The sequence below is a fragment of the Melospiza georgiana genome, chromosome 4 (genome assembly GCF_028018845.1).
Source record: "Melospiza georgiana isolate bMelGeo1 chromosome 4, bMelGeo1.pri, whole genome shotgun sequence".
NCBI lineage: Eukaryota > Metazoa > Chordata > Aves > Passeriformes > Passerellidae > Melospiza > Melospiza georgiana.
This window is the reverse complement of record NC_080433.1, coordinates 66,829,955-66,855,185: the sequence shown is the minus strand read 5'-3', so window position 1 is coordinate 66,855,185 and position 25,231 is coordinate 66,829,955. Positions and strand designations below refer to the sequence as shown.

Sequence of the window (25,231 nt, the reverse complement as noted above, 5' to 3'; positions counted from 1 at the left end):
TCACATGTAGCAGACAAAACCGTGTCTGGAAAAACTGTTCTACCTGGAACTGAGCTTTGATAATCTCAACAAATTTCTCTTTTCCCCAGTAATTTCTTATTATTCATATCTACTTTACACAATATTGCTGTTGAAAACAGGGGTGAAGTGGGGCCAAGAGCAAATCTAGATTCTTCAGTCCAGGGAGCAAAAGAAATGATGGGATGTTTCAGGTGGTTGCAAGATGCAGATATATCTCTTTTTAAAAAATTTAAAGCAGAAAACATTGCTAGCTTCTGTTAGAAGGGTGGCTTTTAATCACGTTCTTGATGCATCTCTGCTAAAGCTGTCTTTCCTGCTTCCTATGCTATCTGCCATTAGCCTGCTTACAGTATGAAGGAAAGCCAGCAAGGAGTTCAGGACTAGAAATAAAGATGGGGTTAGAATGCAGTTAGAATGCATTTTCTTTGAATTGTTCTATGGGTCACAAAAGACTGTCTGTCTGTGCTATGTACACTAGGAGTGCCTAACAAAGCACACAGAACAATAAAAACCTGCCTGTAGCCACTGGTGCCTGTGTGTTCACAACAGCAAAGAGAACTTGTCAATAATAGCAAAGAGAACTTTCTCTTTCTAAAAGGATTAGGAAGGCAAGTGTGGTTTGCAGCTCTATGAGAGCCTGTTTAGACACACTGACAGAAACTTCTAGTCTATACCCAGACAGCAGCTTTTAGATTCCACCAGGAAGAGGAGTGGAAGGCCTCACTTCTAAAGCAGCCAATGGCTAATGCCACATTTCCAAAGGGGGAAGAGGTTTCATTTTTTCTGAGAAATACACAAACACCACGGTGGTGGACATTCCATAAAAACATGAATTAAAATGAACAGAAAGAGACAACGTACTACTTAGGTATAAGTATCTGCTTTCATGTGCTACTGCTGGACATTATTTGGGGGAATCTGTGCACAGCTCACTAGCATGTGACTTATACATCATTAAATAAACAATAAAAAGAACAAAAAAGTCTCTATCCCAATCAAAGGGGATATATAAAAATGTTAAATGTAGCAGCTTAGACTTTTTAGCTCTGTTCTTTTTGTCAGAGTAACTTCGAGCAGTATCTCTGGAAAAAAAAGCTGAATTCTAGAGAGTACATTCACCAAATTCTAACGGCTTCTGTTTAAAAACAAATACTTCCAGTCTTACTTTTTAAAATTTATTTCCACTTCCTGCTTCTCTTTTAGGTGGACACTGAAATACTCTAAAATGGAGACATAAGGATCATTTTTCTCTTAAGGCATTGCTGAAAAGTGCTACATGAAATGTAGAAGTACAGCTCACTCTTATGTAGGCAATTGATCTCGTATTATTTACACAGCAGATGAAAATAAGGGTGGAAACTAAAACTGCATTTGCAAATATGAATATCAAATAACTGCAGAAACACCTGGATAAATACAGATGCACTATTCTCAAAGGTACAGACAGCCACCAGAATACATACTGGCAGGAAGACAGTTCATCTGAGGAACTCTTTAGTACTTAATACAGGAGAAAAGATGAAGGTCCCAAGTCCTCTTTAAGGAAGTTTCAGGGGTTGGAAGGTATAGATGTAAATCAGCTTGTCAGTAAAACACAATAACAGGAATCAAGGACATGTTATTCACTAGTCACATTTCAAATTCTAGATTTCTTGGGCAATGCCTGCATATGTATTTTCTAAAGCAAACTATTGTTCTCAACATTAAATTCCCAAATCATATCCAACAACAAACCTGTGATGCGTAACCCAACACCTCCTCATGAAAACATCCCCATTTCTGATATGACTAAGCACTAATAATTTTCTTCTTCCAAACACTCCTCCATTTGTTGGAAAGAGGCCCCTGGATAAAGCACAACAGGCATATACTTTAATAATCTCTTGATTACCTGGAGACAGCCTGGAACACCTAATAAATCTGTCTATTTTTCAGGTGGAGTGGGATTGATTTCCCCAGGGTTTCTTTGTCAGTTCCAGTTTAGTACTTAATATGAAGAGAGAATTATCAGAGAAGGTCAAATCTGACATGAAAAACTAGAACAAGTTCACACTGATGAAGACTTTTGCTACATTTAAAATAAATGTCCACTTGCTTTTTCTTAGGCCCTGTCTTCCGTCAATCTTTATTTAATAACCTATATGCTTCATAGCTTGCAAAAAGTGCAATCACAGCTTGGCAACATGCTCAAATAGCCAGAAGTTTCAACACTGGAATAGTAATCAAGTGAAAAATGGGGTGGTTTTTTCCTACCACTTTGTTATCAGCAAAAAGTCAAAGGTATTTACCACAACCATGACTTCCTACTGCAGAAAATTAGTTGAAATGACAGATCTAAGTAAAAGTTAGAGACATACCAAAAATTTTAATCCTCAATTGTTTAATCAAGCCAATTTATTCAGTAGGTTTTCTATTATGTATACATTCTATTTTCATGTCAATCTACAACAGTATAAACACATGCTATCTTGACTTAGAGAGAAGTTTAACACTTGGTAAGAAACAGGATAAAAATGCCTTATTCAAAGCCTCTTTGTTCTCTAATTTAAGATCCAAATTTGATAGAAATTTGTACCAGATTTCTTCTCTCACTCTGGCAATGAGAATTTAAAATATTTTTGTTTTTGAAGAATATTAAAAAGTATAGACAAAGGAAGATTAAATTTTACAAAGGCAAGAAAATAGCACTAAAGATACTGCAAACAGTTAATAGATGGAGCCAGGTTATTAAGATGTCAATAATTACATTTAATATGAATGAATGCAATTACACATACTCATTTTTATTTCCCTACAGTGACTATTTACCTCAAAGCTTAAATTGCTCTTTGAAGTTTTAATGCAAATCTTTCAAATCTTTGCAATATATTTCAGCACAGCTAAAATGCAGAAATCTTCTTACAGTTTTAAGAAACTGTATTTTTCATACTTCGCTATAAAGCTTGGCAACATTGGGAGTGCTGTAAATAGTGTTGAATGCATCAAGCTTTTATGAGTGCTTACAATTTACCTACTTTCTTCCAGTCAGATCATGCAAAATTTTATTCTTGCAAATACTGCACAAGACCAGTTTTGCCCATTTATTTGAATATAGTCATGTGTGAGAATTTATCACATAGGATTTTTTTTTTTGTTTAATTTACACTGGACAGTGCTACATAAAGCAAAAGAAATCAAGCTCAACTGTTTTACCCTTTACTTTTGAAAGGAAGTAAAGAACAAAGTGTATTTTACCTGAGTCTCCACACCTTGCTCAAGCAGCCTTTTAGCCTGGTTTTCCACCTCAAGACGAGCTCTTGCAATAAAAAGGAGGTCATTTTCAATCACTTCTATTCCAGACAGATCTATCCCTTGAGAAAGATAATCTGTAAAGGCAACAAAACATTGATAAGCATGACACAGGATAATGGAACATTTTAAGCATGTTAAGACATTTCAAAGTTACAGTCAGTTCCAAGGGACGTTTTTGTATACAACGCTTGACCATACAGTACATCAAAGTTATGTCTTACACCACTGAAAATCAGAGGACTTACTTAAGAAAACCTGCATATTGAATAACTTTAATTTACTTCAACACACTTGTCTAGATCTAGAGACCGCCAAAGAGGTGCAACACATGAGTTCTAGGAACTACAGAATCAAAATCACAGGCCAAAAAGGGGCAAGAAGTGGAAATCACCATCAGCTGGGTAGCTAGAGATTATTGGACTGGATGGGCAACTGCAGCAATAAAATCTATTAAAATTCAACTTTTCTCAATTATTTTTTTTCCTCCTTTTTTATCTTTCTGGATTTAAATTAATCCAATTCCCCACGTCTAGGTAGCCTAGACGTTTACACTACTGCTTATCACCCAAATAATGCAGGACTACTCTCACTTACACAGTTTCCAACATTTAGCTTAATGAAACAGGCTTTCCACTGCTTTTTTTGGAAAGATCAAATGAAACTAACAAAATTATGGCTGAGGCATTTCATGCACAGTATCATATTCTTCCTTCATAACATGATGTTTCACTCTTTCCATCTATAACCAGTCCTCTATGAATTCCTAATAAAGTTATCTTCCTTTTAGTCCTCACAGTAAGTTTATTAAGGCAAAGACTTAAGCATTTTAACTAAGCTAACTGAACTTTTATATCTTTGCCAAATAACCTTTCACTTTAGTAGCCATTTATTTTTGTTTATTCCCAATAAACTAATCTAATTCTCAGATGAATTTCAGCAATGACCTATTCACAACTGAACACAAAATTCCAAGTGAATCATTTCACAGCTATGTGGAGAACACCCCTGTACCTGCACATGAAAAATACCATATAAGAAATCAAAACAAAAAGCTTATTGAAATACTGCCTAAAGCTTAGTAAAGGCATAAAGGAAATCATCTCTCTTAACACTACAGTATAACAAACAGGTTTTAGTCTACTAAGAATAGGCCTGCAAATGCTTTTCCCTGCATGCATTTGTTTAGAAATGGATCAGAGGGGTCAAAGTCCATCTGAGCAGCAGGACAGCACAGGGAGTTCATGAAGCCCTGTGTGCTGGTGTGTTTACAGAGCTGCCTTTGCCACGGGGCAGAGCAGCCACACTTACCCCTTATCTCCATGCAGCTTTTTGCTGTGACTAAGCTGCATCTCTACAGGTGGTCTGGCATATGAACCCATTAAAACTAATACTGAACTCCCAACAACTTGCAGTGATCAAGTGTCTTGAATGTGAAGGCTAATTTTCTGATCCCTTTCTTTTAGCTGCACAGAAAAAAGAAAAGGAGGAAAACACTATCACAGATTCACTCTACTGCCATAGGAAACTCTGAAGAAGTTTCTTGGAAACGTGAGATTTTAAAAGGTGCAAATATTACCAAATATTTAAATATTCCACAAACACAAGAACTGCTGTGTAGTTCACTTGTGGTATAAAGTCATAATCTGGAAGCCCAGACTGCCTAAACAAAACAAAATTAAAATATGGTCATGATCTCCTAAATCCACAGAAAATCTGAGGAAGATTATTTTAAAAAGATACCATTTCTTCCTGTTGTGTTTCATCTCAAAATCTAAATAAATCCACTTCACGTGCTAAAAATTTAATCCTTCTGATGGTTTTAAGAAAAGAACAGAAAGACCTTGCTGCTCTGGCTTCTCCAAAAACCTCCATCTGTGTCTCCGACTGGCAGCCACCTCCTGCCAATCTGTTAAAATCTGCAACTTTGCTCCAGATTTTCTGCAGTCCTAACAAAATATTTTGGGACAGTGCATTTCAGCAGGACTTCAAAACAGTGGGCCTTCCTGTAGGTTCAGTGGTTACTACTGTAGATGCTCCTAGCTGCTATTCTAACAGTAAGGAAGCTCTAGCAATTACACAGTTTGCAAAAGAAAGGCAGTTTTTGTAAGTACAGCAGGTCTATGTCAGAAACACCTGCAAGTGCTTTCCTGCCATTCTTATGTGAGAGCAGAAGCTTTACCACAGGCAGGGTATGTGCTTTTGGGTACTTTTTGTCATCTATGCAGACAACATTGCATTGGAAATTTCTACAGTTGTGTACTCTCAAGAGTGATGTTGCTCCCCTGGACAGCACAATGAAACCAAGAAGAAGGACAGTTGATGTAAGAGCAGCCAGACCATACCCAAAATACCTGTGCGTTTAAGATCTGATTTATTTAAAATATTGCAGAGGACTCACACATTTCAGTCAGTTTTAGTTAGTATAGAAACCCTGTCAAGCGAGCACAACAAAAATGCTGTGGGTATTAACTCAGGGAGTAGCAAAAGTAGAATTTTGTTTCAGGAACTTACTCATGTGATAGTTTTTCTATTTCTTGCCATGCACTGTGGTCATGATCAGAGGTGAGTGGGACATGGGCTGTAAGGAACTTGTGTCTACTTGTCAGGAATTAACCAAAAGCAATTTGGCTCACCCCTCAGCTAGCACAGACTCTGGGGACTGGTGTCCAATTTAAAGCATGTCAGCTTTCCATGGCTTTAACCTTATAGCTCTGCAGTAAAACTATTACTGTATTAACTCTAAAAGATTTAGTGAGTATGTATTTATACCTGACATCTCTCCCTTAAGAGGTTTTAAAAGCCTATGCATAACATTTTGCTATCTTTGGGAAGATTTGTGTTTTTAACAAATTAGAATCTAAGTATTCTGTACCACCATGTGCCCCCTCAGCAGCACCTCAGGCTGCTCCAGCCATTCTCAGCACAGCCAGGGAGCAAATTAGAGGAGGGAGCTACAGTCCTATAAACATTCCTTTACCTCTCATCCCTCTGATAATTCTACCTCTTTATATAGGTTCGAGAACATAAAGGCAAATCCTTAACTCTCATTGGGTGTTGGTATTGCTTTCCTCCTATCACACTGGAATAAACTTGGAAAGCACAACTGGAACTTACTTTCTAAAAACTTTAAATACAGACTGCCTGGTGAATCGTTTTCTTGAACAAAAATACTGTATGTCAAGGCAAAATGCACTAAGACTGAGCAAGAAGTGACATATATAATCTACTTCAGCCTACCAAGGCTGTACTTTTTAATAAAAGTAAAATTTTTGTCACTAAAATACTGAATTTTCTTGATTTACTAAACTTGAACAACTTTTCTAATCTATTGGTTAAGATACTGCTTGAAAATACATTTTTTTAAAGCAGTATTTCCCAAATAGTTATGTAAGAGGAGATTCATAGACAGACAAATCCAATATGCAGATAGAACATTAGGCAGAAAAACAGTACTTTGAGCAACACGGTTAGCTATCCTTAATCTAAATGACTCACCAACACAGATTCTTTCTAATATGTGATCTCATTTTTTAACCTCCAATATTCTTTGTGATAATACAGAATCAAGATTAGAAATTGCAACTTTCTATAAGGATTGAAATACATTTTGGAACAGCGATAACTACGATGCTAGCACCCTTATGAGCTCCCCAAAAACTGTATTACACTCTTTTTACAGACTGAATTGATTCTAAGCTTTTGCTAGAAATTAGAGAATCAACAGAAGACTACTGAGAACAACCAGGTGCACTAACAAAGAGGAAAACAAAAGACAGCAATAAACCAACGTGATTAAGCTGTATGACTCAAGAGGCTACTTGAGTCAAAAGAGAAACCCTTCTGTGCTCTGAGAGCCAACCTCAGTGACACTTTATTAAGAGGAGGAAAAGAGGAAATTAGAACATACAAAGTGGATTCCCCAGGAGCAAACACCTAAGGTCTGCAGACACAAAACTCCCCTCAAATGCAAGAATCCAATGACAAATTAAGAGGTGTTCCATGGAAGACTGGGAATGGGGAGAGGGCTATTAATGGAAAATAACCCATTCCTGAAATTTTAAATAAAATCATACAATAATAAAATCACAGATCTTTGTTTCCCTGTTTGAGGGAGGTTTGAGGTGTATTTCTCTTGCATTGGTCATTTGTTTTACTTGTTTCTGCAGTCTTAGTTGCAGATAATGTTGGTGATATCTCTAACCTAAGAATACACTGCTATTTTTCCATAGTGAAGAAAAATTACAATTTTTGAAGAAATTACTAATTTAAATTCCAAAAAGTCAACAGGTCTAAATGATACCCAAGAGTTCTGCTGGAATGTAAATATGCAGAAGATGAGAGGCTGCATGATTTATCAAGAACTATTAGAGAAGACTCATGGGTGCATTGGTAGAAGTAGTTCATGAAACTGAACCTAAACTGCTGCTGGGAATATTTGTTTCTGTTACCTTCCATGGTCTTAAGGTAGTCACAGCAGTAGCTACTGGACAGGAAGGACATCTTGTTTGCCTCACTGTGTCTGAACCAACAACCCAGGATGCTGCTGGGCCTGAATATGTCAATTGTTGGGGTTTTTTTGGCAATGCAGCTAATTTAAAATCAAAGCCCTGAGAAGAGAGCCTGAGATCCCAATAGCTCAGCAGCAGACCAATAGCTCACCCTTTGGTGAAAGCAACCTGGGGTTTTACATTATATCTCTAGTCTCTAGGTGGAATAAGCAAACACCCTACCTTAAAGAGCAGTGATCTGCTGCTTGGAGACAAATTTGCCACACAATAGATGCATAGAGAGCAGGTGGGGAAGAGCAAGAGCAGGCAAATTTCTAAGTGCTCAAACTGGAAGCTGATGCCTCCAAAAAGTACCTCTGCTTATGTTCTGCTTTAATGAGACTAATTCTCCACTTAAGCAGAAATGACTGCCCCACACTCTGCACCAGGCACCAAAGTACTCGCTGAAGCAAGCCTCATATTAAGCCTTTAAATCAAGTGAAAGTGATTCCACTACTGGTACTATTAAACAATATTTTACAGCTATCTTATGTAACTTGAGCTCTTCAGAAAAAGATGTTAATTCCTATCAAAACTGCATAGATTACAATGCCTTGCGAAGTGTTCAAAATAAGAATGTAATTGCTCTGTACTAGGTGCCATACACAACCTCATATATTTTGAATATACTTTAAAAATTATTAATTTGGAATATTAAATTATTAATTTTGAGGGTTTTTCTGGAGATATTTTTAATTCATTATTAAAGAGGAAGAAAAAAATATTTTACTAAAATGCCAGTTATTTACAAAACTCTTGGTATCCTTCTTTCCTTTTCCTATATGGCAAAATTCCTGCAAACGTTTCATCAGTGAAACAACAGAGAATAAAATCTTGCTGTGTCACTGAAGTGCCGTTAAGTTCCTATGAAATCTGGTCCTTATTTAAGCAATTTCTACCATCTTAAAAATTCACCACTTGCATGCATAATACATAAGATTTCAGTTTTTAGCTGTTTGAGCAACATTAAGTGAGTGAAAACGGTCCTGCTCGAGACAGAAACTGAGTGGGGCCCCTCAGCTCTGCATTTGTTTGTTTTCTCAGACAGAACATTAACACACTCGTTCTGTTTCAGTCCAGAAAAGGAAATATTAGACAGCCAGGTATAGTCTGATAGATGTCCCTAGTGAAGGGGAACATGAAAAATAAACACAGAGCAAAGCACTTCTCAGCTCTTCATTTCAATCCAAAACTGGTTTCATTTTAAAGAAATCAGGTCAACAGTACCAAAACCAAACTGGTGGAAAGCATACAAGTCAAAGAAAGCAAAACTTTAACTGCTCACTTAAACACAGACAATTAAATAAAACAGACCTGTCATGTACATTATATCATTCTGTAATAGTTTGGTCAGAAGGAGCCTTTAAAAAAATGTAGTCCAACCCCCCTGCATGGGCAGGGACACCTTCCATGATATCCTGTTGCTCAAAGCCCTGTAAAGCTCAAACACCTCCAATGATGGAGCATCATCTTACCGGATCAAAGCTTTATTTCAGAAGGAAACTGAGAATCCAACACTCTAATTCAGAGACCATGTAGATATGAAAAAACTGAACATCTTCTAGCATGTTAAAAAAAAATCAGGAAGTTTTAAGTGTAAAGGCAGGCTGGAATAAGAAAGAATGGGTGTCATCCTGCACTTGGCATCAGATTTGTTTCCTCCAAAAGATTGTCCCTGTTTTTTTTAATAGAATATGGTTTATGTTAAAATATTTAGCAGTGCTGTAATAATCATCTATGTCCAATCCGATCTACAGAGGAAGCCTGCTGCTTTTCTCCAGACTACATGCAAAAATATAAAAAAACACACCCTGAATTGAGAACATTATGGGGGAGCAGTGAGGAAGACTGACTAGCTATTTTTAAATTAAATTAAAGCTGCATTTAAGTTGTCTTGATGGAAGAGTTAATTCCTACTGCTCTCTGGGCTGGAAATCAGATGCCACGCAGGATCTGGAACTGATGGAAATGAGTTTGATATCTATTTTTATCATCATCACTGACTTAACAATGAGCACCAAATTTTGGAGACATTCCTGTGAAAATGCCATGATTCAGAAAATAGCTTAACACACCAAGACAAACACTACTTAGGTCTAATCACAAGTTATACCACACGACTCCCACGCTCACTTAGGCCTAAAGCAAGAGTTGTTGAACTCCTTTAAGGTTCCCCCTCCCACACACCATTAGATCTCCCCCATCCCTCCCCCTCACCCTTGAATACAGACTCACAACCTTACTTCACCACGACCTACTAAACCTGCTGCTTTCTATTGTGCCCTCCAAGGGGAGCAGGCAGCAGCCCCACATCCAGCTGCTGGCTGCTCAACGCCATTGCAGGAACCTGGGTGACAGGACAGAATTAACCCTCTGTGAGCTTATGGGTGACAGCAATTTGAGGAAGTGCTCAGCACCCTGGAGAGCAGGGCTGCCATCCCGAAGAACTATAGCAACCTTGAGGTAAGGACAGAAAAAAAACATCATGAAGGTCAACAGAAGTGAGTTAAGCCCCGTTCACCTGGGATGGCACAGCCCTGTCCACACAAGCAGGTTGGGTGCTCACTGGCTGGAAAGAAGCTTTCAGAAACAGACCCAGAGAACAGAAAGTTTAACTTAAACCAGCAGTACATCCTTGTGGCAGAGGCTGCCAGCTGGGTACCAGACTGAGTGTACCCAGCAGGTTGAGGGAAGTCATTATTCTTATTATCTGGCACTTGTAAGGCCACTGTACTCCATGCCTCCCAAGAAAACAGAGACATTGGCAAATGAGCCCAACAGGGAACCACCACAACAGGGGACTGAAGCATGTGAGTGTGAGGAGAGGCTGAGACAACTGAGTCTTTTAACCTTGAGCAGAAATGGTTAAGAAGAGATCTAACTGCATCTTCTGCTGCCTGGCAGACAGACCTTTCTCAGAGGTGCACAAGAGGCAGGAGATACAGGCTACAGCATGAGAAATTCTAGTTAGTCATGGGGGCAGAACACTGTACTTTTGGTTCCAAACACATTACACATGGAGAATATTAACCTGCAGGAATGCACACATTGTATTTTAAAATAATTAAAATTGATAAACTGGGAAACATTAGGATCTAGAACTCTAAAAATCACCGTAAGCTTCTTAAAACAGGCTGGTTTGAGAAAACGTCCTCAAGAGCTCCCAAAACATTTTCAGTATCTAAAACTGCATTTTTTACTAAATTCGCTGTGATAAAATACTTAAAAAGAACTGTAACATTCATGCTATTCATCAATAGTACTTGGATGGAACTGAAATTAATTTCATCCTAAGTATTCTATCAGAGCTATGGCCTAGAAATCAGAAAATATTCAAAAGAAAATTCCAAAACAGACTTTCAAAATTATTCTGGCAACAATGTAATAATACCTCTACATGTCAATACTCCTCTTGGGCTTTTTTTGGAGCAAAGTAAAAATAAAGTATGTTGCCAGTAAAAATCTAGTTGCCCTATTTTGGTTTTGAACAGACTTCATAGCATCACAGATGCAAAGCAAATGTACAGCATGTGTGAAAGAGACAAAAACAGAAAGGGGGACAGAAAGGTAGAATATGGAACAGGAGAGAGATGTTGCCCAAGTGGGGCATTACAGAACAAATGAACTTCAGCTTTGAAAGAGCTGAGAATAACAGAATGATGAAAAATAACAGACAGAAAATTATGAAGGAATGTAGTGAAAGGATACAAATAAAGAGTTGTTCATACATTTTGGTTTTATTAATCTGTACGAGTAATTTAGTGCCATCATATGCTTTCCACTTTGACAACTTCCTCCCCATCTAAGCCCACAGCCTGCACTGTTTGTTCATTAACAAGGTCAATGGTAATGCTCATTTCTGCTCATATTTCAGGAGAGCATCCAAAACTGGAAAACAAAAAGGTGAATAAAGCTTGTTTTTAATAAATTTCATGGAGACAAAATCAGGATTTTTACTGTCCTGAAAATATTGCTTGAAATCTCAAGACGTGAACAATAAGCAGTCATTGAAATGCAATCAGTATATAAAATGAAGCAGGATGAAAAGAACGTACTTTCATATTTATCAGAGATAACTACATTGAAAATATATTGCAACTGCATCATAAACCCATGTAAAAGAATTATGCCCTTCCAAATGGAGTGGATGATGTAAACCATCTCTTTTCTGATCTAGGAAATTGAGAGAAGGACTCACCTAAATGAAGGTGTGTGACCTTGGCTGTCTCTTGTTTGCCTAAGTTAGCATTGCAACTAAAGCCATGAAAGCCAGCAAAATAGTTATGAGCAGAGAGATGCAAAATATAACCTAAATTTACGTGTTGGCCTGAAAACACCAGGCAGCTTTTACATCTGATTAATACATTATCGTTCAACAGCTAAGTAGAATCCCTCAATATAGAGCATTATGTAAACGTGTGATGATTCAGTTTCCATCAGTACTATCCCATGTTGCAATAGAACATGCAATGATAAAAGAAAATGAAGGAAAATGATGATGTGTCTCAAGAACCTTAGTCAGAAATAACTTCTTTCAAACATCCCACCAGTTGCGGAGAAGGCAAAGATGGCTGACTCTTCGCTGAATCACTGCCTTCAAAGGAGGGCAGGGGAGATTTTGATTCCTTTGTGAATTTTAATTAATTATGTAAATGGCTATTGACCTAATTTTTGAATACGTTACACCTGGATAAAGGTATACATCAACAGCTACAGACTTACAGGTCTACAAGTCTACAATTGCCATCCTGAACTAGCTAGTTTGCATTAATTTTTTTTTCTTTTTGGTGAGATATATTGTACATTTTTTGAGTTTATATAATTATTTTTACACTAATATGTGCATCCAAAAATGTAGATTGCCCATGAGAGAATACAGGTCATTTCTAACATACATTTGTAAATGCCAGGAGACACTTTAGAATCAGTAGTGCTACAGTGCTATATAATCAAAGTAATAAAAAAAATCATGCTATCTTGGCCCCTGCATAAGGGGGAATACTACTTTTTTTCTTTACTACATATATATATATAAGCTGCAATATTTCTTTGTTATTTCTCTCTTCTTATGGGTCTCTCCTGCCTCTTTTCAACACCCACTATTCACCCTTTCACACTTACACCTTCAGGAAAACACTTCTGCAAAAGCAGAACTGCTTTTTCTTTAGTAACAGCTATGTTAACTCCCTCAGTACTCTAGAATATATGTAATTTTTGTCTTCAATAAATGCATATTTAATTCCTCTCACCCCTCACTTGTTGTATCATCAATAACTTCATGCAACTAGCTGGAGATTTACCTGTTTTTATCATCTTTAGATTCAACAGATGCTGCATAGGTTATAAATCACACAGGTTTTATGTACCTCAGATACTTCGTAGGAGAACAAAGTGAACCTTGTGTTATACGGAGTGTTTCTGCAGACAATTTTAACGTAACAGCAAAGTTTTAAAACCTCTTGAAATATATCTTATCTCCTACAGCAAAATCTTTTTTGAATTTTAGAGATCAGCCTATGGCAGAAATCTGCCCAGTCTGCCAGAATTCTTGCCAATTCTTCTGGCAATAATAAAACTTAGCCACGGTACTAAAAAAAATAGGCAAGAAAATAAGGTTGTTTGAAAGCCAAACTGAACCTAACAGTGTTCATATTCCAACATTGCATTTGAAGTTAGCCTGCACAGATGCCTGCCTTTTGACCTTTCAACAGGAATGACAGACTGACAGCAGCTGCCTATGATGATTCTTTAATACCTTCTATTTTGTACAATTAGTATAGTGAAATTTAAAAAAAGTTTTGAAACCTTTCTTGTCCCCTCTACAACATTCATTGCAATTTGATAAAAAAGTTATCTAGACAGAAACTGATAAACTCTTACTCTCACCCTTAGCACTTAGTGTAATGTTTAGCTGTACCTGCTCTGAGAAGAACACCAGGAATCTGAAGGCAATGTCCCATCCCTCCCACAGCAGCTGCTCCACGGTGTTCCCCACAGCCTCCAGCCCACAGCCCGCGCTCCAATCATCGCCCAGCTGCCAACACCAGGGAAGGAACTGGAGCAGCCCACCCGCACAGCTGCTCCTCCAACACGGAACAAAAGGGAACAATCACCTACAGCACTGCCAGGACTGCTGCTACCAGTCAAAGTTCTTTGGCAGCCTAGAAGAACAGTTTGATCCATCGCTATTAGTCTTTCATGTACACTGACCATGATGTTCTACAAAAAACACATAGTGTTAAAATTAGGGAGCACATGCATGTATGAAGGGTTGAAATTACCACAGATTAAGATTTCACAAAAATGTACTTGTCTTCTCAAAATGATTAAATATCAGTGAAAACAGAGAGAGAAGCCATTGTTTTTATTCTATTATTTCGAAACGGATAAAAACGAAAAGCTAAGTCTTCTCTAATACAGTACTGATGACACATTTGAGTTCTACTATCATTAATGTCACAGAGACATAAAATTAAAAATCAGTATCTATTGTAGCCAAGTTCAAAGTAATGAGCTAAATGCTAAAAATATAAATCTTTTTTTTTAAAGTTTGCATATCCAAGGAAGCAAACAATAAGTTCAGGCAAGTCTTTCAGTCATTAAAGGCACAAACTGTTAACAGATGGGGGAAAACATTTAATTTAGCAAGTAACTGTTATTAAATAAATAATGCGGATATTTTCTTTGTAGAATTTCATAATATTCTATGAGCCAATTCTTATTACCTGCATCTGTCAGCCAACTGTATCTAATAATTAATACAAAAGAGTTGAATGGACGAAAAAATGTGCTGCTTGAAGAATAAAATATGTTTAGCAATTTAATACTTAAAAATAAAATTGAGAAAACAGAGATGCATTGTGTACTCTTATGATTCTATCATAATTTTTATTATAGTTCTAATTCTAAATAATATTTAGTCTGATAACAAATTCTTCTTAAGCCTTACAAAGCATATTTTGTGACATTTACTGCTGTTAGTTATGAATAATTTCAAGATCAGGAAAGAAACAGAATCTTCTCTAAAGCATTAATACTGTTTAAATTAAACACCTTTTCTTTCAGGAGAAATAAAAACCACAGGAAAAAAACAGTTTTTCAACAGCATATACTGAACATTCTAATAGGAACCCAGTCCTGAAGATATTATTACACTGTATCACAATTAAGATTCACATTTTCCAACATCCAGAAAGTGCGCTTTGCCAAGCAAAAAAAAAAAAAAAAAAAAAAAAAGCAAAAAAACTCAAAACCAGAAAATAACTTCAGAAGAAAATTAAATGAAGATTATGAAGGGTCTTCAAAATTAATGATATTGATATACTCAAAACTATTCATTATTGAAACTCTGAAAATCAAGAGGCAGCAGCAGTGAAGAGTCTTGACTGGAAACATGACAACACATGCAATTCTAATATGTAAAACTTATTACTGTCAAATACGTATCTCTGTGCTATCTCAGCCAGCAGTATATAATCTCTACTGACAGATCCTCAGAGAGAAGCTGCTAGATGAGCTGTGCTCGTGGCTCTTAGCTTCCATGACTTATTTCACCCTCAGCTCCTCAGCCAATCTCCAACCTCCCTCCAGCATGGGGGGCAGAGCACAAAGCATGGACAACCAGGAAAGCAGACGCTCCACAGAGCAACAGCTCAGGTTCAGCACTATTATGAGCAACAAGTATTGTGAGTACTATCATGTTCAATAATCCTCACTTTCTGTTCCTTTTCCATTAATTATAAAATACTCCTGGAACTCATGGAAACATTTCACAATCACTGCTCCCCATGGCAACTGAAACAAGCACTGCATGGGGCAGCAACTTTGGGCTGTGAACCTGCCACCTGACAGTTCCATTCAGCACTTTTTTGGGCTTGTAATGGAAGAGGGTGACTGTTCATTGCGTTCCTTTGCTCCTCCTGCAGCATTCACGATTCCATGTGCCTCCATCATAATTGCCCCTCAGCCATTTAAAGCTCATTTATAGGGGGTGGCCACTGACAGCTGACTGACATCTCCACCCTCACAGTATCACAGGAGCATTTGCCATGTATTCCTTCACTGGATAATCTTGGGGTTAGCAAGTAATGGATTCACCTAACACTATACAATTATGTCCCTGGCACAAGAATCCCAACAGAGAGTTACTGACAAATAGCAGGCACCCTGCCTAACCACAGCAGAGCCAGTGCTGAGCCTAGGGTACTTAATGATCCCAAATACCATGCAACAAAAAGTCTTAAGTTCTACCAACTGAGAAAAAGAAGTCCATGACCACTCTATCAAGCAAAACTTTTGGTTCACTTAATTGATTTTATGACCTTCTTTGCCATTTTATTTGCAAATTAAGTATATGAAAAAAGACTTTTTGTTGGAAAAAAATACACAAGGAAAGTATTGCAAGATGAACATCTGTATAAAATTACGAAGTCTTGGGTACTTTAGGTACAGCTGCAACTTACTTTCTGTGTGTTGGACCCTCTAAAAAAAAAGAAAAAAGAGTTAAAATAAAAAAAAATCAGAAACAGCCAGTCAGGGAAAAGTTAGAAGTCCTAAATACATAAGTACATCACACAGAGACACATGTAAGCTGCCTTGTTTTTGAGGCTGGAAGTGGCCAGAAAGTACAGAGCAGTAAGAGCTGCTCCAAGATAGTGGCTCCCCAAAACCAACTTTCACTAAAGCAGCCAGAGGCACCAGTAACCAGGCAGTCTCAGTATGAAAGTCAGCTTGACTGCAGTGCCCTTTAGAAGGGGAGGCAGTTTGGTTTTGGATACTTGTGTAATTATTGGATTGCTGAAATGGTGAGAAGGTGGCAAAAAGGAACTATCAGAAGGGCTGTAAGGTGTAACTACTCCAAAAGAATCAGCAAGACACGACAGCACACTAGAGTCAACAATACTCAATCATTCTCAGTACAAAAAGCTTTTATCAAGATTTGAGAGCCTGAAATACTGAAAAATTCCAGCTACTGAGCATCTTAAATGAACATGGCTGTCTTGGTACTTGTGTCACAGAAGACCTGCAGCACGGCAGAATGGACAGAGCTTGGTGACAGCCACTGCAAATTGCTGCTTGCAGCAGGACTCCTCCCACCATATGAACCCTATGACATCACTACTTTTTAGTTCTATCTGTTTTCTGATTCAGTTAAAGTCATTGCAAGTAACTAAAAAGGCAGGATTAGCTGACTGCATTTCAGGAGACACTACAGAGATCATATTTGTAAATAAAATGGCTTTTAGGACTGGTTGAAGTAGAGGATCCTGGCAGAGGCTGACGTTGGCAGTGACCTTTGAGAGGCAGTCACCATCAGATCAGCAGCCCTGGGTCCTCCTGAGATGGCCAGCACAGCCACCAGCAGGCTGCTGGGACAGCTCCCATGGATCTCAGCTCCTTCACTCTCCAAAAGCAAGTACTGAAAAGGGAATAAAGCTTTGGGACTACAAGAGTACAAGCACTCCAGATTTAACAGAATTGCCATCTGATTTACACATACGATCTAACAATGAAAAGTGTAGTCTCTGCAAGGCACTGACTTCAAAAATCCACATATTTATGCTATCATAAATGAGAATTCAAAATTAAATGCATTTTATAAGACATTTCAGTAACTGCTTGGAAGCAGCTATTGCTTCCTCTTTAAAGAAAAAATATATTTTGATTATGTCATATTATATTATGAAATCATTTCAGAGGGAAAAACAAGCAAGGCCTATTTTCACAACTTGGATGAAAACTGGACTTCAAAATGTAAAACCTTCCCAGAAAGCAACAATTCCAAGTTTCATCTTCTAACTCTCCTGAAGACTCATTTCCAACCACAAAGTTAATTATGTTTGATCTGAATTCAGTGAGCAGTGTTAGGGATCAAGGCAAATTGCTAGAGTAAGGGGAAATCAGACAGGTCTTCAAAGTCATTCTAGGTAAGATAGAGCACTCCTTAGGAGCATAAGGCTTCAATAATAAAATTTCGTATTTGATAACAGGAAATAGGAAAATAATTTCATTGGCTCATTTAGAGAATACCAGTTTTCCATCATGTCATATACAAGTAGTGGCTTGTAAGAAGAAAGGAAAATAGAAGAGGGGTTGATGGGTGAGTATTGAAAAATAATCGTTTAAAGTTCATACACCACAAGAAATGACGGCAAAATTCTGCATGAAGTCTGTTGCAAGGGTAAAAATAAGTAGAATACAATTCTCATTTTAGAAATGGAATGAGGTAAAAAAAAAAGAAATTGAGTATCAAAGGCCCTGCAGCAACTAAGAGGAGGGATGTCTGTGTGGGCTGACAGAGGGAATCATTTAAAGTTAATAAAATACACAAGCCACCAAAAGTACATTTCTGAGAAAAGAAAAAACAGGAAAAAAAAACATCTCCTTGGTTCTTGATAAAGCAGAACATTTCAGAATATTTCTACATGCTTCATGTCTTTGAGGAGTCAAAGTATTGTTTGCACATATGCTCTTCATTCTACCTTCATTCTCCAAGTAACCACGCATGCTGCTGTGAGTCTCAGTCTCCCTCACCCTTGGCCCCAGGTAAAACTGGAAAATATGATGCACAGCCAGGAAAGAAGAAGAACATGGAGAGGGGGAGAGAGGGATCTAACCCCTCTTTCCTTCCCTGGAAAACAAGAAAGGGAAGTATCATCAACAATAGAGTTAAGAGCTAAAATCTGAGTCAGTCCTCAAGAAACCAAGGCAGAATTCTGTTTCCAAGTAACATTGGCATTCACGTTTTACTGTGTTTCTCTGAACTTATTCCTGAACTTCTACAGAACTCTTGCTCTGCACTTCCCAGGTTTTCAGAGCCCTGAAAACTAAACAGGATCTAAAGTTAGGTTCTCAAACTTTATCTTGATAATAACATCTAAAAATGGATATACATAAAAGTAGGAAGAGATTTTTCAATCCTACAATGCACAAGCCAGCAATACAGTCATGGAGGCACATTACTGACTTTCCCTTTCCAGAGAACATGCAGCAGCTGAGACAGATCTTCAAAGGTATTTTTTGAAATAATAGGGGCATGGTGTGAAGAGTCTGGGTCTGGTAACAAAGGATGCTATAGTATCCCCCTTTCAAGTGACATGCTTTACAGAGAAAGGTTAAGGAGCTGTTTTTCAGCTACACTTCTCTCACTGCCTCTTCCTGAAAGTGATTGCTGCTGGCTCCCCTCCAGCGAGGGCTTGAGAGGAATCAAACGATTCAGTGGTGAGAACTGCACAGAGAGCCTGCAGGCAGAGGTAAGACAGAGAGCATCTTAATGAGGAAAAAACTGCAGATCAGAGATTTCTCTCACGTAAGGTAAAACATACTGGAGACACTGAAGGGACTTGAGAATTACTGGACACTGGAATGATTAAATTACAGGATTCTCCTATCCCCTTTCACACAATGAGGACAGGGAAAAAAAGAACCCCAAATCTGCATACACCTTTCACCAGCATTCCACCAAATAGCAGATCCAAAAAACGTGCAAGCATTTTTTGTTAGAAGGATTCTGCTTTGCAAATGTGTTTAGAAATTTATAACTACCTGACTCATCTCCACCACAGAAGAGCTATTTAATGGTGTATTGCTTGTCACCTGTTATCAACAGTGTCCTTTGAACCCAGTTTGAGACTACAGAGCACAACATAAATCTGCCACAGCTTTTTGGCACTTCCTGCCAAGTACTTGCTCATACTCTGCAATATTATGCAGACTATTAACCTTACATAAATTTTAAAAGTCTGGGTCTTCCCAAAGAACGTGTAGAGGACAGACTCATAGAAGTTCATCAGAGCAGTGACCAGGACCAAAGCAGACAAGGAAGAACCATTAAACCTCTGCCTGAATTCAGGTACTACAATGCTGTGCATTTCCTGTACAAGAAAATGTACTGGAAAAAAGTCCATAAAAAAACAAAGGGTGCTGCAACACCTTAATAACTCTACACAAACTCTTCCGGCAGGAGAGACATAAACCTTAAGTCTCTGTGCTTCATCATCATAGCTGAGCATTTACAACAAAGGCAAAGCACAGCTCTTTGTCAATTCAGAAATAAATTTACCAGATAATTCTACATATTTCAGTATGAAACAGTACATCAATCTTAACAAACATTTTCTTTATCTACAGCACAACGTTCCTAGAAGATACAAAAGTAGTTATTGTAAGATCTATACTAAGTCAAATATTAATGTAAATATTTCTAAGAACTCTTAGTTTCTAGTTCAAATTTAATTATTTTATAGACTTACTTAATATGTTATTGCTTAATGTGCTTAAAATGTTTTGACTAGTTCAGTCAATGTTGAACAAAGAAAAGAGAGTACAAATGACTTAAGAAAACTGTTCTTCATCTGGAAACGGTTTTCCAACACACAGTGATAGGTTTTCTGCCCATCTGTTAAACCAGCCCCATCAAAATGTTTTGAGGACAAAAAAGGGGGATAGAAAAAAAATACTCACAGCATTCATCATGACTCACCCAGTATTTTTCACTAGCTCTGCTTACTAAAGTGCAACAACGTTGATTCTTTATTCTATTCTTAATACATATTAAGTCCAGCTCTAAATAAAGAACTTTTCTTAGTGCACCATCCTGGGATGAAGTGAAAGGTCTACTGCATTTTTATGCCAAAAAAAGCCCAAGTGTAGAAAAGGGCTTCTGCTGGTGCAATTCACTCCAGAGCTAACTTAGCCTGACTTGGCAAAAATGCATTTACAGCATTCCGTGTATGCTGAAAGGAGTATCTGGAAGAGCCACGACAGCAAAACTTGTGTAGTGCAGCCCAGGCTGAAGCCCCCCGGGCCCCTGAGCAGTGCAAGGGCACAAGGCCAGGGCACTGCAGCGTGGGGCTCTGCAGGAGGCACTCACTCGGGCTGGCAGCCCCGAGCACGAGCGGAGAATGCAGGATGATGCTGTCACGCAGCTCGGCACGGGCTGCTGTCAGCAAAGGCTCCGATAAGCAAGCTGATCTGCAGCGCTGCTCACACTGCGATCAAACTGCTCTGCTGGGAATCAGTGCTTCCCCAGTTCTCAGAGTAAACAAGCAAACAAACAGAAGAAAATCAGCAAAACAGCCAAATAAACTGCTGAACAATACCTGCACACTCAGAGATACTGAGTGCATGCAACTTTCTCAAGAAGGTCAAATCATTTAACATGGGACACTTGGCTATAGACAGTTGCCTGGTTCTGTAGATGAGCTGTTCTTCTCTTAATGGCAGTAACAGTACAGATATCCAGTAAATGAACTCAGTATGTTAAAAACAATGTCACAGTAAGTAAAAATAATTCATAGCCAATTCAAATTACTCCATTAAATGATTGCATAGGTCTCATAAAATGAAAGTACACTAAATAAGCAGAAAAGATCAATATGACCAAGAAACAACTGCATATTGATCGAGGAACAAAACTGCAGATAATTGTCTGATGCTTCACCCCAATTCACTGCTTCTGCTCACACAGGAGGGCTCTTCTCTATGAATCCCTTACATCCTGTCCCAGCAACTATACCAACTGCCACTCACTTGTGTTCTTCTCCCATCCCATGTAAGTTTTAAAAATAGAATTAATACTTATATTAGATGTACTGTATTTCTACTGGTTTATGACATTAAGCCCTAATTTTAAATTCAAAAAGTAACAATAGGTGCTTGGTGGATGGATGAAGGATGGAATTTTAAGTCAGCTTCTGACAGAAAAGGGGTATTTTGTGTTCCTAAAACAGCTCACGAAGTATAAAAGAGTTTTAAAAATGCAGAATAAGGAAATCACAATAAAAATTAGAGGTGTTCGGGGAAAAATGTTATCAAAATTTCTTCAAGATATTATTTTCACAGAAGAGTTCCAGCTCAAGTATGAAAATGGTTTGAAGGCTTAAGGACTCTGCACAGATGTGTATAAAATCTACAAAGAAAGAAAACAAGGATGAAACCATTCTTTTACATGGGAAAGCTGCTCTGCCATTGACTCATATCATTCCAGTTGCTCAGGGTTTGTCTTTTGCATTTTACCTCTTACTTGGTTTTTTAAATTAAAATGTACTAAAAGGTCTACAGAATTCAATAGTGTTAACACATTTATGCTTTATCAGACTTGTAACCTTATTTAAAAAATCATCTGAGTTTATCACCTTTTATTAAATTCTTTCCATTAGTAGTTACAGAAAATCAGTTATAAAGGATGATAAAAAGAATGTGCAAACCTTGCTAGCAAAATGGCTGTGGTCAATTCTTGTCTCAGAGTCCATGCAAAATTAATTACTTTAATTTTCTCATCCACATTTAGAAAAATGTATTTAAAACCATAACAGATATCATGGTACTCTCAACCCACAGCATGCAGATCACACCAATAGCTATGTGAAATATCAAAGGAATGCTATTACAATAGAGATAAAAGTAAAAATTAATTGGCAAAACTTGTTTCCAGACGTACTGCTTAGACTTCTGATTGTCCCTCTTACTTGTTATGTGCCATATTCAAAATTATTCTGCCATAAGCAAATGTTCAACTGGTCCAGACTATGAGTCATTTCATTTACTCATTCTGAGCTCTTCTAGAATGCCCCTTTCTCCTACACCTCTTTTGCTGAGTCTTCAGGGATCTCCATGGAAAGATAATAATTGAGACACTTACTTGTATATAATATGACCATCCTACAGATTTTAAGAAAGGGAAGATACTGATCTGGTACCAGACCCCAAGTCTCTTGAGCTTCAGTTCCACATCAGTTTATGCTATCAGTTTTTATTCCAGCTGCCATTGCTCCCTCCCTTCCACATCTCCCAGCCATGTCATCTCCTCTCCTCTCGTGTGCACCCACATAGGCATTCTGCTGAAAATGACCCCAGCAGCTTTCAGCCACTGCTCAGCATCAGCTCCTCACTCCTCTGCAAACACCTATGCAAGGAACAAGCACCTGTGCTTGGCAGACATGCAAGGAGAAAAGGATCACAGCAGAACAATTTATATCAGTTAACCAGAGATGGAAGTTAGCCCTTAATCCACTCTGTGTAGGAAGCTTCACATTAAAGCAATAAAAAACCAGAACTGTGTAAATTCTGTATCTGAATCTGTAAAGTTTTGGTTTGTACAGACATCAAGTTTTCACTGTCTTATGCAGCAACTAGTATCTATTCTGATTTCCATTTACTCAGTAACTCATTAGCACTAATTAGCACATGCCTTCAACATATAAAGTAGTTAATGCACAAATTAGTTGTGGCAAAAGCACTCAAAAATTTCAAAGCAGAAATAGAAATTCTTTAGAGAACAGAGTTGAGCAGAGCAACAAACTTGGGGGAAAAAGTGTCAGATTATCTAGTATTGAAACAAGTACCTTCAATAAGTACAAATGGTGGGAAAAGTTTCCAAATGGCAATTAGACAAGTTCAGATTATTCAGATAATAACCGGTGTCAGCTTTTTTCAAATGTTCAATCACTGCCCTTCCAGAAAGAACTTAGGTGGATCCTATGTATATTCATAGTAATTCACTTACTTCATTCAGCTATTTGCTCATGTTTTAGAGGAAGAGGGATTGGTTACTTGGCAAAGGAGAGGGACAACAACAGTGTCTTACAAGGCAGTGAAGAGCAGTGGTCAGTAACCCCTGGAGCACTCCCAGTCGTGGAGCAGTGAGAGCCAAGCTCTCAGCAGCCTGTGCCCAGTTCCACACTCACTCAGCACTGAGGATTCACTGCCCCTGTAGCCGTGCAAGTTATTAAATGATACAAGTGCACAGATCTCATCAGGATTAGGCCTTCTGTGATCCTAACTGCTCCTAAGAAACTATCCAGTATTGATTCCAAGTATTGATTCAGTACATTTTAGCATGCTGGCTGCAGAATAGAAACAAAACCCAGCACTATCCCCCTCCCTGGGGAGCTTTTTTTGGTACATGTATAGCTTTAGGTTCTTCAAGCAGATAAAAGCTCTTACTAATCTGTAAGGGCTACATTGGGTAAATGTAAACATTACAGATAAGTATTCAGGTGAAATACTCTTCTTAAATTCTATAAAAATCTATTATTGAACTAAAGAGGATTCCCTTCTCCACTCCAATTACACATAACTAACACAGGTGACTTTTTTTTTTTAACTATAAGGGTGGAAGAGGACAGGTCAAAAGACTTCTATGGAGAACAGGTCAGGAACAACACAACTGACCACGAAGGTGAGTGCAAAGGCAAGAGAGCACGACAAACATCACAACATGGCAGAAGGGATGACAAGAACATCAGGTAAATAGCAAGCACCACCACCAAGAAACTGAACATACAACTTCAAAAATTACGGTAGACGCCCATTATAGAATAATTTTAATGAACTTGCAAAGACAGTATTTCAGACTAATTTAACCAAGGAAAACTAAATGAAATCTCCCTGAAATAAAATAGGCTATACAGATGGAAGTCTAGTACTGTGGGTTTTACCTTTGGGAGTTGCAGCCTGCACAAGATTCTATTCTTTCATTACAAATCTGTTGTGTGGGGGGCGGAGGAGGAGTAACTGTGTTACAGGGATAAAAAGAATAGCACAATTGTTGTAAGAACATCTAGTTTTCTCTATGTATTTCTATCCATCACAATCCATCCTGAACTTCACATCTATTTTTTCTCATTACCTTACCCTATACTATGTCAGTAAAGGATATTTTAATGCTGGGGGGAAGCACTCCATAGATAAAAGTCCCTGAACAGGACATCACAAATTCATTAGTGAAGATCATTAAACGGCGTTCATTTTAAGCGAGCAGAGAAAACAAAGAGAGCTGATCAAGCTCCATCAGGAGAGTGAGGAGGACTGGCAGGAATAGCAGCTGTGCTCGAGCTCAGATTGGATTCGTGTTGGCAGAACTGTGAAATAAAGCCTGCAACATACTGTGCTTTTATGAATCCTGCTTTCCCAATAAAAGGCATCCAAGGAATTTAATGCTTATGTTTGGCCTTTCATAGGCTGTTTTACTTAGGATGGTTTCTATACAACTAAATTTATAAAAGTCCAAGATGCAATTATTTGGACATGCTGCTCCTACTAACGGTGCCCTCTAACACATACACTAACACAGCCTCATTCATCTGAGTATCTCCAAGTGCTTCATAAATGCCAATTGAACAGATGCCATGAATCTGAAAAACATTACTGCTGGAAAATTTTCTGCTATCTGACTTGGTTAGAATAGTATGTTTTATTATACAGTAGAAAAGGTCAGTGCAAGGAGAAGAGTCTAGTTTAAGCTATACATCTAACAGCATTTTCCCTGTATCCATTTTAATAATACATTTTTCACAGTCAATTATGCAACAGTTGAGTTCCTCCCTTACCAAGAAAAAAAACCACTAAAAACTAAATAAAAGACTAAAGAG

At 37.9% G+C, this 25,231-nt stretch overlaps 1 protein-coding gene across 1 annotated transcript in view; it reads right to left on the bottom strand.

The window, feature by feature from the left end:
- COG5 (component of oligomeric golgi complex 5) overlaps positions 1-25,231 on the bottom strand; it is a 173,638-nt gene that overhangs the window by 98,847 nt on the left and 49,560 nt on the right. Inside the window, exon 7 of the mRNA XM_058022274.1 lies at positions 3,256-3,386. Within this exon, the coding sequence (XP_057878257.1) occupies positions 3,256-3,386 (131 nt within the window). The remainder of the gene's footprint in view (positions 1-3,255; positions 3,387-25,231) is intronic.